Genomic DNA, 19,307 nt, shown 5'->3' with positions numbered 1-19,307 from the left:
TTCTTTTGACAGCAGGCCGGAAACCTCCATCGCCGGACCACCACCACCACCACCCACTAGCCGTTCAGGAGCTCCTACGCCACGATTGACACGAGTCGGCGGAGCATATGGTGCTTCGCATCCAGTTCGTGCAGTCGAACCCCAGTCAAGCGCAACAAGCCCTAGCTCCGGGGCCTGCGCGAGAGACACGAACAGCAAAAGCACGACCTCGTCTCGTGGGTCAATGTCAAGCGATTTGTGAGGGTTCAAACTCATCAGCAGGAGTAGCCCCAGAACGTAAGCACGAGCAACATCGCCCCGTATAGTTTCACGGGTCAAGATGAATTTGCTTGTGACAACCAAGAAAGGGGAGGGGAGGGGTCCTCTCTAGTCCCACATCGCTTAGAGGGGAGTCATGGGCTAGTTTATAAGGCTTTGAGTCTCTTTAACATATATAACGCGTTTTAAAGCCTTTAGAACTCAGTGTCTAAAGTGGACAATATTATACAGTGAGGTCCAGGTCATTATATTGCCTCCATTGTGAAACACGAGCAAAAATGGAGGCTTGATGGGTTGAAGCTGTCCGATGGAGGGGTCGAAAAGTTCGGAGAGCAAAGCAGACATTCCCTTTTTGCTTTAGTCTCTATGCTCTTGCCTTTGAGCGTTAGAATCGCCATTGAAAGCATAATAAAGCTTCCCTCTTTTCCTCTCATTCTGTCTTGCTCCCATTGTCCATCGCAGCCCCCTAGAAAGCATGCCCTCACCTGCTTCGAACCACCACCGTCTATTGCACCTCCCACGTCTTCGACTTCGGATCTTTGCGAGCGATCTTGGGCACGAGTGCTTGTCAAGCTTCGATCAGAAAGCGAAGAGCTTTTCGGATTTGCAGTCTCGTCTTCCTCTTCAAGCTCTTCCCAAAGCGAAAAGCTGGGTTCCTTCACCGCGAGGCTTGAGGACGTCGGCTAGGCGTGGTTGTCGGACCAAATTTGTGCACGGCACAGTGGCCACCAAAGCCTCTCTCTCTCCCTTTCTGCCCTCGCTCGAACCCTCTTCCCCCTTGGACTTCTTCTTCCCTGATGCTTCTCCTTCACCGAGACCTTGCTTCCTCATCGAAAGCTCACCCAAACCAATGGCACATACACCGCCGGCCATGAACTCTGGCAGCCATTAATCCACTTGCCGAAATGAATAAAATCGCGCCTACTCGATGATACATGATTCTGGTTCAGAAAGAGCTGCCGTTGAAAATAGAAGATTGAAAGATATACTCAAAGGAAGAATAATTGTATGCAAAAAAACATTTATAAAACTAACGCCATAGCCTTTATATAGGCTTTACACCAACAGGTAACTACCACAACCCACTAACTTAATAGGTACAGCAACAAACCCACATAATATGAGTACTTAATAGACTATTAACACAAAAAAAAAATTAAAAAGAAATTGACTTATTCAACATTCCCTCCCTTAAATTGATTGTATGCAACATCGGTTTAAAGGACTTTATCTCAATTTGGAATATCCAACAAATGGACACCAATGAGCTATCTTAGCTTCTGAAACATGGGCAACTTTAAGGGCTTGGTGAATATATCAGCTACTTAATCTTCATTTCTACAGAAAATGAGCTCAATTATCCTTTGTAAGATCTCTTAAGAAGTGATTCTTCATATCTATATCCTTGCTCCTCCCATGTAGAACTGGATTTTTAGATAGCTTGATTGCTGAGTTGTTGTCACAATAGTGTCGCAACCAAATTTTTGGATGTGAACCACTTAGGGTTTGGCTAATGAATTGTTAAACCTAGACTTAACTCGGGCTCTCCTAAGCTCATACCAATTTGCAATTTGCAAGTTATGTTCAGATTCTTAACATGTATATATATATATATATATTATCTTGGAGTCGCCACTAATCTATTTTTTGATGGGTCGATTAGAAACCCAAGTAAAGTAACAAGAGTTTTACCTTACTCTTACGAACCAGAGATTATGGGTACATGGACTTGGTTACACTAGATTTCTCTAATGCTATTTCGGTACCATTCTTTTATTTTAAAAAATGCTTTTGCAAGCAGCTTTGATTGATTTTAAATCTATTTTCCTAACATGTGAGGCGATCATGCGGGTGCGTAATCCACCAATTTAACACCCAGATTAATAATGAATAAATTACAAAACTTACCTCAAAGCAACGAAAGTATCTGCAATGTTAAATTATAATTCACATCAACAATTCTAAATATGATTTATAATTAACACGCAATTTTCTTTCACTTATTCAATGAAAATTATGCAATACACGATGCAATATTAACTAAATGACCTAATTCTAATGACGTGTAAATTTTAATTGAATAGACCTAGCAACAACTACTATATGAGATGCATTTCAATGAATCTAATACTAATGACGTGCATATGACATTTTTCTTTTTTCTTTTTCTTTTTCCTAAAAGAATGCAATCTATCATAGAGAATAAAACTAATTTATTCTAAGGCATTTTTTATATTTTTTATGAAATTCGAAATTAGGTCAAATGTGAAAATTACCTAGCTAGATTAAGATCCTATTCAATTTATATTATGAATTAGGTTGAGTCAAATCCTAATTTAAACTAAAATATTATCTTAACCCAGATAATCCTAAAATGCAATCTATCTAAAAAATCTATCTAAACTTAAAATTAGTTAGAAAGTAAAATTAAACATGCAATCTTACCCTAATATGCAATAACATGCAAAAGATACCCTAATTCTATATGACATATGCATGATGATTTTTTATTTTTTACTTTTTCCTTTTTTTTTTAATTTCGAAATTAATAATTACCAAATAATTAAACATGTAATCCAAGTTAAAAAAAAAAACTAGCAACCTAAATTAATTGATTTGATTTTTTATTTTTTTATTTTATTTTTTAATTCCTATTCTAAATATGCAAACCCTTAAACATGAAATAAACCTAATTTTGACCTACATTTTTATGATTTCTTTTTTACAAAAACAAAATTAACTTAAACGGCACAACAACAAATCAAATCAATGCAAGATGATATTTACATTGATATACCATATCTCGCGTATGAGATCTTGGCCAATTTTATATAAATTGTGAATTGAATCTTGGGTGGAAAATCGAATTAGCGATTTTTTTTAAGTAATTGCAAGTCAGATTTTGGGCGCGAAAGTCGTACTAACAATCACAAATTTCACAGGTTATTTCATGTCGGACAATTCATCATTGCATCAAGGAATAATTGTACTAAAAAGGAAAGACTAAAATAAAATAACAAAAATAATAATAGAAGATAAATAAATAAAGGGAAAAACTACCTAAATTGATTTTTCTTTTTTTTTTCCTCTTTTCCTTCCAAGCAAGGCTTGGGCCCGTGCGGCTTGTGTTTGGTTACCGTCAGTCGCCGGTCACGGTTGTCGGAGCTCCGACACGGGGACTCCGGCGAGGGACGGCAGCAGGGCAGGGAGCGAGTTGCTGTGACTAGCTCGCTCGGAGAGGCAGCCGGACAGATCAACAGCAAAGGCAGGGGCGTCGAGTCGGAGGGTTGCAGGCACGGCGCCGGCGAAAGGCTCGGGCAGCAGGCGAGTCGCTCGAGCTTCGGATCTGGTGGCAGGGCAGAGGCCTCAGTCGCTGGTCGGAGCAGAGCGGCGGCGGCGTCGCAAGCAGCAGCAGTTTCGCAGGGGCGACGGAGCTGGCGCGGATCGCGGATCGCGGATCGCGGATCGCGGGTCGTCGGGTCGCGGCGTCGATTGGCGGGGCCGCGGGAGCAGATGGGTCGCGGTGTCGACTGGGCGTGAAAAAGCTCGGCGTCCAAGGGCGTCGCGGGTCAATCGGAGCGGGAGCAGGGGAGAAGCAGAGGGCGGCAGCTGGTGGAGCGGCGCGGTGCAGGGGCGCGGGCTCGCGGGCGAGAGTTCCGACGAGATGCAGTGGTCGAGCAAAGGCGCGATCGATCGGAGGGTGGAAGCTCAGCAGGAGAAACTCGTGTCTGCTGCGGCGTCAGGGGGCTCGAAGCGCGCGGTGGTGGCTTCAGGTGAGGCTGGTGTGACGGGAACCTGGAGCAGGAATGGGTCGGAGGCCGCGGGTCGTCCGGTGGTGTGGTATTCCGACCGCTGGTGCGCCGAACGCGAGCAACAGGTGAAGAAGAAGACAGTGAACAGTAGCTGTCCCTTCAAGCCTCCCCTGTTTGTACTTTTTGCTTCTGCTTTTTCCTTTTGCACGTTTTCACTTTGCTTTTCTCTTGACCCTCAAAGAATCGAAGCAAAGCCTCTCTCACGTTTTTCTCCTTGAATTTTTCCCTTCAACGTGGCCGAATGTCTCTATTGTGTGGCCTTTTTTTCTTGAAACTCTACGCAAATAATTTATTTATAGATCAAAAATTTTAAAATTTTAATTTTTTCTAAATTCATATCCACAAAAATTCTTTTTTAAACACAATATTTACTTTGCATATTTGCCCTATCTAAAAAATTCATCATATCCTAAAAAAATTTCAAATTCCTAGTAATTCTTGGGCCAATCTTTGCTTGCTTCATGAGCTTAATCCGGCATGCTAAATTAAAGCTTAGAAACACTAATTACAACCCATCTACACTGGTCCAATAAATAAATACACAAAATGCAAATTAAAAACAAATGCACCTAAATTAATATGATATGTAATTAATATATATTATAGATAAAATTAACTCATAATTTTTAATACAATAAATGAATGACCGGATCGCCAAAATTTAGATGTCAACAAATAGATTGTAGTTGCTTCTTGTTGTTTGAACCGAAGCTCTCCAAAAATCTTTCCGTAACCATATGGCTTGACAAACGCATGAAATTGCAGCAACAAATTCTGCTTCAGTTGTTGATAAAGTGATAATTGATTACTTCTTTGAAGACCATGAAACCACCCTTAAACCAAGCATGAAGACATACCATGAAGTACTTCTTCTATCATCAACATCTCTAACATAATCACTATATGTAAATCCAAACAAATCTGACTTTTCCCCATTTTTATGGAACAACCTAAAATTTTTAGTTCCTTACAAATAGCGAAAAATCTTTTTTGCAACTTGTAGATGTAACTCTATTGGGTGCTCCATATACCTGCTTATAAGGCTCACGCATGCATGATATCTGGTCTTGTCATTGTCAAATACATCAGGCTTCCAACAATTTGCTTGTAGAGAGTGCTATCCACCTTACTTCCATTAGGATCTTTGAAGAACTTCAATCCAACTTCAGCTGGAGTAGTCACGGGGTTACAATTATTCATTTGAAACTTGTCCAAAATCTCTTGAACATACTTCTTTTGAGACATTAAGATTCCAACTGCAGATCGAATTACTTCTATACCAAGAAAATAATGCATCAATCCAAGATCAATCATCTCAAATTCATCAATCATAGACTCCTTGAATTTGTCAAACATGGCACTATCATTCCCAGTAAAAATAAGATCATCCACATAGAAGCATACAAGAAGCAACTTTCCACCATCACCAATTTTAATAAAGAGTGTATGATCATATGGACATTTTCTAAAACCTTTCTTCAAAAAATAGGTATCAATGCGACTATACCAAACTTGGGGAGCTTGTTTTAACTCATATAGTGTCTTTTTAATCTATAAACTTTATGTTCACTACCGAGCTTCACATAACCAAAGGTTGATCAACAAACACCTTTTCTTGAAGATCACCATGCAAGAATGCTGACTTCACATCCAATTGGAAGATAGGTCATGAATTTTGTGCTGCTAATACAATTACCAATCTGATTGTGTCAAGTCTTGCTACAAGTGCAAATACTCTCTTTAATCCACTCCAAATTCTTGCTTGTAGCATTTCGCCACCAAGCGTGCCTTATCCTTTTCAACTTCACCTCTCTTGTTCAATTTTGTCTTGTACACCCACTTGACCCAAATTGTTTTGTGTCCTTTTGGAAGATCTGTCAACTCCCAAGTGTTTTTCCTCTCAATAACTGCAATTTATTCATCCATTGCTATCCTCCAATTTTCTTTTTGTACTACTTCATCAAAGGTTGTTGGATCACAATCTGAAAACAAAACAAAATGGGTAAGTGGATCTTCATATTGATCAACTCATGTTACTTCATAGTCACTCATCCATGTAAGCCTTCGTCGAACACGATGAGGCCAATCTTTAGGTTTTGTAGCTGTTGTTGTATTTTGAACATTGCCTGTGGCGATTTGGGTTGTTGTGGGTTGCTGCACCAGCTCATCTTAATCTTCAAAATTCGTTGGAATTTGCTTACCAACACCTTGCTTACCCCATGGCCAAGTTTGTTCTTCATCAAAAATCACATCATGGTTGATAATTATTTTTTGGTCATAGGATCATAAAGTTTATAGACTTTTGATCGATCACTAATATCAAGAAAAACACATTTGATTCCCTTGTTATCTAGCTTCTTCCTCTTCTGGTCATGAACATAGGCATAGGCAATACACCCAAAAAGTTCTAAAGTGATCTACTGCAGGTCTTTGGCCACTCCCAGCTTCTTCTGGTGTCATATTTTGAATAGCTAGAGTGGGACTTCTATTTAAAATATGAATGCTCCAATTGACTGCTTCAAGCCAGAAACTTTTTGGAATTCCACTTCCCCTTAAGAGACTTCGCACCATATTCAAAATGGTACAATTCTTCCTCTCATATACGCCATGTTGTTGTGGTGTGTAGGTTGCTGTAAGTTGTCTCTTGATGCCATGCTTCACACAAAAATCTATAAACTCAAGTGAGTTGTACTCTCCACCATGATCCGTGCGAAGGACCTTTATTTGATTTTTTCAATCTTTTTCAACAAGTGCTTTGAAGTTCTTGGACGCGCGGACCCCTAGAGTGCCTTAACTTTGGTCAAAGGGACACTTAAGTGCCATAACTTACGAAATGTACACTTAAGTGCCAAAATCAGAGTAAAATGGATCACTTGAGTGCCAATCCAATCAAAATGTTGATGTGGCACTTTTCCGGCGAACTGAGCCCAAAATGACGTTGTTTTGCACGCTGACGTAACCAAAACGGCGTTGTTTTGCACGCTGACGTAGCCAAAACGACGTCGTTTTTGGGCTAACGTGACAAAAAATAAAATAAAATAATTAATTAAATTAAATTTAGTTAAAATATTTAAAAATAATAATTTTAAAATTAAATTTAGTTAAAATATTTAAAAATAATAATTTTAAAATTAAATTTAGTTAAAATATTTAAAAATAATAATTTTAAAATTAAATTTAGTTAAAATATTTTAAATTAATAATTTTAAAATTAAATTTAATTGAAATATTAAAAATTTAATAATTTAAAATTTTAAAAAAAAAAAATGAAAGGGGGTGGAGGCGGCCGAGGGATTAGCCCTTAGCCGCGCCGCCGCCGCCGAGAAGGGCCGGCAATGGCGGGGGAGGGTCAACCGGGGTCGCCGGGCCCGGCCGTGGGTCGACCCAGCCGGGCCAAGGGCTGCCGCCGCGGGGGTTGCCCCGGCGGGGCCCTTGGCCCACCCGACCCTCCCCGCCGTTGCCGGCCTTCCCGTCGGCAGCGGGGCGATGACGGCGGCGACGAGGGCTAATCCCTCAACCGCCTCCCCCGCTTTCCTTTTTTTTTTTTTAATTTTTAATTATTAATTTTTTAATATTTCAACTAAATTTAATTTTAAAATTACTATTTTTAAATATTTTAACTAAATTTAAATTTAATTTAAATTAATTGATTTTTTATTTTTTTGCCACGTCAGCCCAAAACGACGCCGTTTTGGCCACGTCAACGTGCGAAACAACGTCGTTTTGGGCGTGCTTTGCCGGAAAACGCCACGTTGGCGTTTTGGCCAGACTTTGGCCGGAGTGGCACTCAAGTGATCCGTTTTTCTTCGAATGTGGCACTTAAGTGTACCTTTCGTAAGTTATAGCACTTAAGTGTCCCTTTAACCAAAGTTATGGCACTTGAAGCGTTCTTTTGCCGAAGTTCTTGAAAGCTGCAAAAGTTTCAGATTTTTCTTGCAAGAAATACACCCAAATCTTCCAGCTAAAGTCATCAATGAAGGTAATGATATACCGTTTACCTCAATTGGAAATTGGAGATATTGGTCCGCAATATCCGAAATGGACCAATGCCAATGGGCATTTTGCTCTCCATGATTTTCTTTGTGGAAATTGAGCACGATGTTGCTTGCTAACAACACAATTTTCACAAATTTCCAAAGGAGCGGAGATTTGAGGAAGACCCTCCAGCATCTCTTTTTTATGTAGTGTTCACAATCTACTGAAATTGAGATGCCCATAGCGAAAATGCCATAGCCAAGCTTACTCCTTCAATCTTGCAAAGAAACATGAATTTGTAGTGTTGTGGAGATACAGTGGAAATATCCGATTGTCGTCATTTTGACTTCAGCAATTAAACCCAACTTCTCATCTTGGATTCTGCAAATCCCACCTTTTATAGAGATTTCATATCCCTTCTCTTGCAGCTGACCAACACTTAACAGATTAGTCTTCAATTTAGGAACATACAATACATTTGAGATGATTTGTACCAAAGTCCATTTTGGATGAATTACCACCATTCCTTTTCCCATTACCGACACAATAGAACTGCCACCAAACTTCACGGGATTGTGGTACGATTCGTCTAGATCAAAAAGATCTTCTTGTCTCCACACATGTGATTGCTACAACCAGTGTCGAGATACCACATGTTTGGTTGAGTTTCTTCCTTCTCATAACACACCATCAAAAGAGATATTTCTTCTTCTTTTTCAGCAAAGTTAGTTCTTTTCATACTTTGTCTATTCAAATTAGTTCGACATTCAGATTTGTAATGCCCATACTTGTGGCATCTAAAACACTCCACTTTGGATTTGTCTGCTGACCTTGGCCTAAAATCAGTTGAATGTCGTCCTCCACGACTTCTTCCTCTCCCTTGGAAATCACGATAGGAATGGCTTTTAGACTTTTGATCAAAGTTGAAGCTGCTGCGATCGTTGTTCCCTCTTCCTCTACCTCTTCCTCTATGCACCCTTGCTATTGATAAAGAATGATCTCTAGTTGAGGCCTTCAAAGCTTGCTCTTCCGTCTCTTGCTGTAAGATTTTTGTTCGTGAACTAACAAGGATCCTTGCAACTCATCAATGGAAAGTTCTTCAATGTCCTTGGCTTCTTCTACAGAACAAACAACAAAGTTGAACTTTGATGTCAAAGATTGAAGAATCTTTTCAATGATGGTGACATCTTATATCTTGTTGCCATGAATCCGCATCTTATTAACTATTGCCATTGTCCGAGAGAAGAAATTAGTGATTGTCTCTCATGACTTCATTCGTAGCATTTCGAACTCCGAACGAAGTGTTTGAAGCTGCTGCCTCTTTGCTCTTGTTGAGCCTTGATACTTTCTCTTCATGGAATCCCATATTTGCTTGGAGGTATCCTTGCAAAGAATTGTCTCCAAAATGGATATGTCAATTGCTTGGAAAAAGGTAGTTTTTGGCCTTGAGATCCTTCAATTTTGATGCATCCAAAGCCGTTCTTTGCACTGCTGTTAACATAGCTTCTTCTTCAGGTTCAGCAACTCCCAAGGAAACAACATCCCAATACTCCTTGGACTTGAGAAAATTCTCCATTAGCATGCTCCAATGATCATAGTGACTATTAAAGTGTGAAATAGCTGGTTGTACAAATGTTTCTAAGGCTATTACTGCTTTTTTACAACACTCAAACACACACTTTTCTTCCTAACCTTGCTCTGATACCACTGTTGAAAATAGAAGATTGAAAGATATACTTGAAAGAAGAAAAACTATTTGCAGAAAAACATTTATAAAACTGACGCTATAGCTTTTATATAGGCTTTACACCAATAGGTAACTACCACGGCCCACTAACTTAACAAGTACAACAATAAACCCACATAATATGAGTGCTTAATAGACTATTAACACATGAAAAACAAATAAAAATAAATTGACTCATTCAATAGCTACGACGAACGGTGGGCCTCTGACGATCCAGGACTCTCATGAGCTCACTCTCTCTCTCTCTCTCTCTCTCTCTCTCTCTCTCTCTCTCTCTCTCTCTCTCTCTCAAGCTCGCCCTCTCTATGTCGCTCCCTCTCTCGGCCAAAGAAACACCTCTCTTTCTCTCTCAGCCAAAAAACCCTCTCTCTCTCTCTCTCTCTCTCTCCCTCTCCTTTTAACGACCAGCAACCTGCGTGCTTGGCTTTTGCCACCACCAGCTCGCTGGCCGGCCTGACCCCGACTCGCAGATCACGCCACCATCTGTAGCTCGCGATCCTTTGCCTCTTTCTGACTTGTTGTACTCTTTTCCTTGCAAAGGCGTGACGACGTATGGAGGAAGAAAACCCACACGCTGGCTAGGCCTAGAGAAAGGAATGAGGTTGGGCTTGGGCCCAAGCAAAAAGAGATACAGGGAGAGAAGAACGAAAAGGACCCGCCTAGCCCAATCCCGTTTTCTAAATTTTTGATTTTTTATTGATTTTTTTAAAATTTTAATAATTAGTGATAGTAATGTAAATAGTCCTAATGTCTATGTGCAATGCATTTTAATGAAAACATACATGATGCATTTTAATGAAAACTATTCATTTTATTTTTCTATTTTTTAGAAACTAATCCCTAATTTTCTATGCAAAGGGAAAAATTTAGGCGTCAATAATATGTTTTTATACAGATTATACAACATATAAACATGATGCTAATTATGTTTTACAAAAAAAAAATAATAATGCAACTTTTACAAATCACATGATCATCACGAATTGAACGGAGGCCCTGAAGTTCAATTTGGAGAAATGTTGAGTTGAATCTCTTTTCTAGAGGCCCCAATGGCTCAGGCCATTCCCACGATAGAACCTACATAATTGCTCCACGCGGCATTGTTCCATCATGCTTTCACTCATTGTGGAAAATTCCCCACTGCTGCCTCCCGTAGGTGCGGGCAAAATAAGCAAAATACTGTAGTTTTTTACGCAATTTGTGATGGCTCGGGGTAAATCGTCGTATTAAGACGGTTATCGGTCTAATATAAAATGAGATGTGACCTAACAAGTGCAACTGTGCTCACGTGCAATCCCGAATTTGACGCCAAATGGGCTCCCAACACGACCCATTTGTCGCTTTCCTGGGCCTTGAATACCTTTCACTTTTCTTTTTCCCTGTTCCAGTTGCCTCTTGCTTCAAGCAAAATCGAGCTACGAGCTCACAAGCGAGGAATGGCTTCTCGATAGGGACCCTTCGGGGTGTTTGGCATCCCGTATGTTGCCACGTCGCCTGTCTACGGGATTTGCACTCTCTTCATCTACATATACGGTCCACTTATTTGAAGGAAAATTGTTCTAGAGAAGTTGTTTCCCGACTTTTCCATTTTTTTTTTTTTTTTTTTTCTTTTTTTTTTAATCTTTTTGTTGGAGAAACTGATATTATTGGATAAAAGAGCTCTTAAACATAAGATTCCAACAAAGGAGAAGCGAACATTACATCATACTCCTGAAGGGCCTCAAAGGCCCAGCTACGAGAAAAAGCTCCAAATGACAATATCTAAACAACTTAGAAGCCAAATTGACGCTGCCATCCATATACAATGCCATAACTAAATCATTCACCTTCCGAAATCTACTCTCTTTCTATTTGAATGGTGACGTGACTTATCTTGTACTCTCTTCTGATGTAGTCCACGACCTTGTCCAGGACCATATCCGCATTGGCGTCACGCCTTATTTTGACATGGCAGGCTAATAGCACCTTTCCAACCGTTATAGCCCAGATGTGCAATTCATGGACTGCAATCACTTCATCCATCTCGCGAAGTCCACTCTCGAGCCTAGTGGCATCAATCTCTCTAGGCGTACTCTCCATCAAAACCTCCAAAATGTTACGTAGCATCGTTATTGTTGTCCAAAGCACAATTACTGAGAATATCAGTGTGCAAATCAAGTCGACAATTTTCCACTCGGGCTTAATCCATATAATTGCACCCCCAATCATCACACCCACACTTTGAATGGAATCCCCAAGTACATGAAGATAAGCACCTTGTATGTTAATATTACGTTGCTGCTTCTGTTTGGTTCCAGGTTTTGAGTTACCTTCAGCTTCCGAGCAAGTCTGCAAAAGCGGCTCAGTTAGACCTGCTTCATGGTCATGATGTTGATCAGCATGGTCTTTAGAATCTTCTCCATGATGATGATGGTCATGTTTCTTGACGGTTAATCCATGAGTATGCACATCACCATGATCCTCATGGCTATGAGCATGATCACTATGTTCATGTGCATCATCATGCCCATGACTATGTCCATGACCATGGTCATGACCATGACCATGACCATGGCTGTGATCGTGACCCAGTAACAGTGCCATGGCAATATTCACAAGAAGACCAAAGGCAGCAATAATGAACATGAGAAAGCCATGAACTTCTGTTGTACCATTGATTAGTCTTTCTATTGCTTCATACACAAGAATCCCAGCAAGTAGCCATATAATCTGGATGGAGACAAGTGCACCAAGAATTTCAATTCGGAAGAAACCATAAGACTGGCGTGGAGTCGCCTCCCAACCTGATGCCCAAATAGAGAATAAGGATATTGCAAATGAGGCAACATCTGACAGCAAATGCGCTGCATCTGTGAGAATGGCAAGACTGTTGGCTTCAATACCACCAACTACTTCTATGCTCATGAAGATAATACAAAGCACCACCGCAATCAAAAGTTTCTTCATAGAGTTTGACCTCTCTCTTGCATCTTTCAAACTATTTCTAACGTCTGAAAAACCACAAGGTGCCTCTGTGCATACCTTACTACCAACCTGGCTTGTTTCCATGGCTTGCACATCTCCACACACTTCAATGATCTGTCCATGTTCAGAATCATGCGTGCTCATCTGTAGCAAAAGAAACAACCAAGAGAGTCAAATACCCTAAGTAAGTGATGGCCACATAGCTAAAGGTACACTGAAGGATACCAGCATAAGAGTAAGCCTTTACCAGGAAATCTTTATGGCTGATTTCATTTCCTCATCTAAACTTGTATGGTTCCACTAAAAGAAAAAAGAAATGACAAATTGAAGTTTGCCAAACATAGTGAGACAATTGCATTCCCCAAATTTACACTGGCACTCTTGGGCCTTGTCCAACCCAAGATATGATCCCCCTGTCAGACCAGAATTAATGAGTATTTTTCACATGGTTTTTGTGTCTTTTTTCATTCTAAGGAACTGAGAATGTTGATGTAGTTAATCCTCACACATAGGCCATAACAACTCATAGCACCACATTATAGGCCAAAATGCTTGCCCAAAAATGAAATTTACTGGTCTACTTTGATTCCTAGTTTGCCTATTTCATTTTGGCCAAGCTTTACTGCCGATGGTGAGGCACCAGAGGTTGTATGAGCTGTAGATTAGGACTGGTTGCAGATGGACTAGACTAACATCAATGTTTTGGGTTTGCTTAAATTAGAAAAGGACACAACAAATAAATCAGACATAATTTATTTATTTGGTCTGAGAAATACACTTTCTTCGCTAAGGTTTAAATGCAATGATGGATCCCTGTGCTATCAAACTCAATATGAGAGAGTATTTCTTGACATTCTTCAGCAACATCATTTGTCTCAACATACCTATGGAAGTCCACTTAGATCCTACATGTGATTACTGAACAGTATATGTCACATCCACAACCATATGACATGCTATAAAAGTTGGATGTTAACAGTGACAACACTGATATAGAGTGTACGCACTTAAAAACTCCTTTTATAGGTTTGAATCTGCCCTTCATTACGTTGTTGACATCAACAATCCTCCAACATACTAGAGCAACTCAAAGCGCTAGCTTATATACTTAAAAAGGTCTTTTCTAGCATGCAACTGTTCCTTTTCCTGCATCCAGCATCACAGTCTATAAAGTCCTCGAAACGTGTCAACATCCTAAAATAACATAAGCAAATTCCATAATTAGATCCTAGAAACCTAGCCCAGCCGCCTATGCCACATTCTATCACAAACCCTCATGCTTATTCATGGTGCATCATGCCCAAATATTTCCCCCATTCCTCTTTCTTCTAACTTTTGCAGCTCCAAAATCTAACTGCAAAACCCTTCAAATGGATAGAGAATGACGAGCTTATAACTAAGGTCAATAATAAATTCTTCCCACAAAAAAGTATGAAGCAATCAATTTGTTGGTCATTGAAGACCAGGGACATCTAAAACCAGCATCAAGCAACAAAGTTAAGTCACAGCTCCAGTACAATTACCCAGATGACTGGGCTAATACTCACGACATATAGGTGAAGAAAATTCTCATAAGCAAAGATACCGTTGGAAAAAATATCGGCAATGGGTCGATGAAATCAACTAATGATACCGTCAGCTAAAAAGAGGATAAACACAAGTCCTCAGGACGAAGGATATCTGCCATACAAGTCAACTTATGACAGAACACTACAAACATGCACGGATGACAGATCTTTGTCATAAAACGCCAAGGACAGCCGAATCCCCAAACCAAAGATAGAATTACACAATCACACCTGAACATCCGTACCCGAAAAATTCTAAAAGAGGCTAAAAACAAGGAGCCCCAGCGACCCCCTGCAAGATTTAGGCCTTGCAATCCAAGCAAAACGGACCTCATCATCTTCTTCAAAGCCGAGAAAGGTCCCACCCATCAACTTCCCAGTAGCGTAACTCTCAACCCAGATACAACCAGACTCTAAGCCGCTGAAAGCAGCCTCTCTGGCTCGTAATCAGCAAAACTCCACTCGCACACCGCATCGAATCCAATATCTTGAAAAAGCTCACCATCAAGTCAATACTCGAAGCCACCCTCGAATTCCTACGTAATCGCATCAAAAAAAGAAAAGAACCACCCTCCAACAAAACCCATTTACCAGCTCAAGCCGAATTCGACACCGACCGACATTACAGCATCAAACCACGAATCCGAACCCAGAAAAGAGCGAAAAAAAGAAAGAAAGAAAGAAAACCAACGAAATCAAGGCGAATGGGAGAAAAACAAGAAACCTTGCTGCTCCGGAGACGGAGAGATCGACGCGGTCGCCGGAGCTTCCCGGGACGGCGGCGGCGGCGGCGCTACGACTAGGTCTCCCTCGTCTCCATCAACTTCCGTCGCGAGCTTCGACTCTTCTCTTACTTATCAGCGACGTTCGGCGGGGATCTCGTTGTCGTGGTGCGAAATTTCCAAAAGTAAAAAAGCAAAACAAATTAGAAATTCCTTCTTTTTTAAAAAAAAAATGTAATTGAAGTACCGTATCATGCGGATCCTGCGCAGTCGGATTATCAGGCGATGTCCATGTACTTATGCTTTTTGTCAGCCATTGCCCGCGGCGGTCGCAACGACAAAAAAAAACATTTTCTTTCGCATTTTGTTTATTTGGCTTTTGTGGGGTCGGGTTGTTGTGTAGCCCCGACACCCACGTTCGTTTTTTGTTTTTACTGAGTTAAATAATACCGGATATATTAATTTGAAACTCCACCTATCACATGTATTTATTAGGTTGGGGTTTTTTTATATCGATTTAATTTAATGAGAACTAACGAATGATAAATTTGTCATGGATACATCAATTTAAGATTTTTTATGATTATATCGATTTAAAATTTAAGTTGATCGCCCTTACCAAAAAAAAAAATTTAAGTTGATCAATGAATTAATGTAAGATAAATTTATCATGAATGGATAAATTGGAATCTTTTTTTTATGATATTAAAACATTGATTGAGCGGATTATGAAAGTTTCGATGTGATGGAAACTTAGTAAGATTTGACTGGTAGGAGAAATATGCCAATCGATTGGAATTGAAAGTTGAACTGAAAAAGATTAGCCGCCAACCCTGGAAAACATAATAATAATAATAGAGGGCGGACGGCAAAAGAGGAACGAAACGACAAAACACTAATGGCCCATGTATGGCCTATGGGACCACCGTTTCATGATGTATAGCCAAGACTCAAACCGTTTCATGATGAATAGCCATGATTCAAGGGTTGTATAAGGGCACAAATGATAATAATTCTAGTCAAAAATTGATTTATAAAAAAAAAAATCATTTTTATTTCTTGATAAGATTTTAAGCAAAAATTCGTGTGTTGATAACGATGCAAAAATTCTAATTCCAAAAATGGAATTTCATCAATTTTTTTCTCTCCCGAGAGACGACAATGATGGCAATAGTAACGGAAGGCAATTGACGACAGCGATCAGCACACGGTGATGACAATCGATGAACGGCAAAGACAATTAGCAACCAGCAGATGGTAGTGGCGACATGTGACCGTCAACTGGTGGACGGCGAGTAGCAACGACAAATGGGTAGCCAACTAATACAGATGATGAGCAATAAAGAGATTTTTTATTTATCGTTTATGTTCCAAACCTATTTTTAGACTAAAAATTTGTTTAAAAAAATGAAATTGTATCACCATGGATTTCTATTCCAAAAATAAGTTAAAACAAAAAAATTGTTCTAGAACAAAAACAGAATAGTTATCATATGTGCTCTAAGTAGAGTTAAGGGTAAAACTTCTAACAGGTCGTATCTAGTTCTTTTGGCATTGGGGGAGCAAAGCTTGGCACGATCATTCTCAAGGTAGATAACATATATGACTAAATGTATAATGTAATCTATAAATTTTAACTTTGTTCAGTATGGTACCATAAGTTTAGTTCAATGTGCAACGTCATTTTTAAACTTCTAATTTGTTCAATATGATGTCGGGACTTTTAGTACATATTTAATCTATTCCCTAGACTATGTGAAATGTTCATCTTCCATTATTTCAAGTTTAAGGATAATATTGAATTTTTTCATACAATCTAGGGGTTGCACTAAACAAATTAAAAGTTCAAGGATAATGTTACACTGTAGACTAAAGTTCATATACCACATTACATATTGAGTCAAAATTGAAGGACCATTTGTGTCATTATTGTTAGGCTAAATTAATCACTTAAAGAAGGGTGAATAAGTGATAGTGTGGAATTTAAACAAGTTAAAACAATATTGCAATATGACAACATATGACAAGTAGCTGTGCAGTCTTTAGATCTTATCGATGTACAATAAACTTTCATAGAAATGTAAATAGGACTTTAGGGATTGTATACAGTAGAAGTATAGTGATTCGGTATTCACAAATTTACATACACGCTCCCATGCTAACAGTCTATCAACTAGATTTTACTAGTATGAATCAATAGGTTACAAGGACTGAGTAAGTGCTACTCAAGCTCGCGTGAAAGATCTGTTAATCTCACACTTACAATCTCCAACAGATTATAATAATCAGCTCAATTAAGAAAGAAGTATCTGGAATAAGACTTCACTTGTGTCCTTCAGCAATATGACTCCCTTTTTTATACTCCTTAGTGTCCAGGCTAATCGTTGGACCTTCAATCAGCCATCTAATCAAACCGTTGGACTTGAATCTTTAGGAAGATCTAATCACTTTTTGATTGCTGAGAGAGAAGTTCCTTGTAAGATCTATCGCCCGTATAGCATATTAGGTTTCCATAAGTTGGGTCTTTCCTATGGAGAAATTTTTGCCTTGAATATGATTGTTCCGTTGGCAGATTGAACATTCCATATGCACTAAGATTGATTTAGATAAATTCCTTTCGGAAAATCAAGGTATATTTAGTAGGAAATCCACACCGATCTTCTAGCCGTTAGCACGACATCTGATCACTGTCCTTATTCCGAGATTGAATATAAAAGATAGGATCTTTATTACGTCGTTGAGTCTAATGAGTAACATCTGACGATACACATTAGAGTTTTCATCTAAAAGAACTTATCATCATAATCAAAGAACGATTAAATGAAATTTTGTCATTCTTCATAACTAATAAAGGAATTTTCCTCAACAATTATTTCTTATTCCTATTAATTACATTATATGTTTCTATAAAAATTCTACAATCGATAAATGTGCTGTTAATGTTTAACAAAAGAAAAAGAAAAAAGCACAGCCTTTACAAATCACACGATCGTCACGGATCGGACGGAGGCCCTGAAGTTACAATCCGAAGAAATCTCGAGCCGAATCACTTTTCTCCAGGCCCCAATGGCTCGGGCCATTCCCAAGAGAAGATCGGGCCTAAGTTCTCCGCGAATGAACCTCTATATAATTGCCGTGCGTGGAAAATACCGTAGTTTCGTACGATCCCTGGCGGATCGAGTAAAATCGCTGCATTGAAACGGTTGAGCGGTCTGATAGAAAACGACACCTGACCCAATGGCCGTGCTCAGGTGCAATCCCGACGCCAATTGGGCTCCCAAGACAACCCATTTGTCGCTCTCGTGGGCCTCGAATACCTTTCACTTTCTTTTTCTCTCTCCCGGTTTGCCTCTTGCTTCAAGCAAAATCGAGCTACGAGCACGCAAGCAGAGGAATGCTTCTCGATAGGGACCATTCCGGGCGTTCGGCATCTTGTGCATTGCCACATTGCCTATCTACGGGATTTGCATGCTCTTTATCTACATGCAAGGTCTGTTTATTTGAAGGAAAATCGTTGTAGGAAGTTGCATCCCAACTTTTTCTAGCATTTTTTTTTGTTTGGTCGGAGAAACTAGTATTATTGGATAAAAGAGTTCCTAAACATAAGATTCCAACAAAGGAGAAGCAAAGTACCAACCAAAAAAAACAAAAAAACAAACAAAGGAGAAGCAAAGTACCAACCAAAAAAAACAAAAAAAACAAACAAAGGAGAAGCAAACGTTCTAATCATAGAGAACCACGGATCTTTGGGCTTGCTTAAGAAGGCCAGTGTTTCTCATATGGGCTGTAGATTGAGTGGCTAAAGCCCAGTGTTTGAATATTCTTTCCCTTAATTGAGTTATCCATCCCTTTAAACTCTTGGGGTTTAGTATGTCTTTTTAGGTTGCGTTTGACAGTCAAAACAAAATTCATAATAGAATAAAATTTATCTTATCTTACGTTTGATGTTGCTCAAGATAGGATAAAGTCATATATAAAAGGGATATAGACAAAATAAAATGATCCCATGGAAAAGATGAGATAAAGGCGGTATGATTTATAATATCCATAATAAGAAATTTTTTTCTCAACTAACAAATTCCTTAAATTAACAAATTAAAATTATATTTCAATATAAATAATATTTGAATTCTAATATAAAAATTCAAAATAACAAAAAAATAAAATTTTAGTTTTTAATTTAATCTTATTCTATTTATAAATTCTATCTTATAATATAAATTCAATATATAAATATACAATTATTAAATATATTAGGTGT

The 19,307-nt window shown here is 39.1% G+C and overlaps 1 protein-coding gene across 1 annotated transcript; it reads right to left on the bottom strand.

Annotated features, from left to right (window-relative positions):
• Nucleotides 1-11,435: 11,435 nt before the first annotated feature.
• LOC104444138 (metal tolerance protein 1) lies at nucleotides 11,436-15,333 on the bottom strand. The gene is made up of 2 exons (XM_010057748.3): nucleotides 15,049-15,333; nucleotides 11,436-12,900 (listed from the first exon to the last, which is right to left on the bottom strand). Exon 2 carries the CDS (start codon nucleotides 12,898-12,900, stop codon nucleotides 11,629-11,631), a length of 1,272 nt encoding a protein of 423 aa, XP_010056050.2. The 5' UTR covers nucleotides 15,049-15,333; the 3' UTR covers nucleotides 11,436-11,628.
• Nucleotides 15,334-19,307: the final 3,974 nt, after the last annotated feature.

This window comes from Eucalyptus grandis, chromosome 5, assembly GCF_016545825.1.
Source record: "Eucalyptus grandis isolate ANBG69807.140 chromosome 5, ASM1654582v1, whole genome shotgun sequence".
Classification (NCBI taxonomy): Eukaryota; Viridiplantae; Streptophyta; class Magnoliopsida; order Myrtales; family Myrtaceae; genus Eucalyptus; species Eucalyptus grandis.
This window is presented reverse-complemented; position numbering and strand designations above follow the sequence as displayed.

Bases quoted from the DNA above. Each gene is read 5' to 3' on its own strand.
- LOC104444138 (XM_010057748.3), bottom strand. From the start codon at position 12,900: ATGAGCACGCATGATTCTGAACATGGACAGATCATTGAAGTGTGTGGA.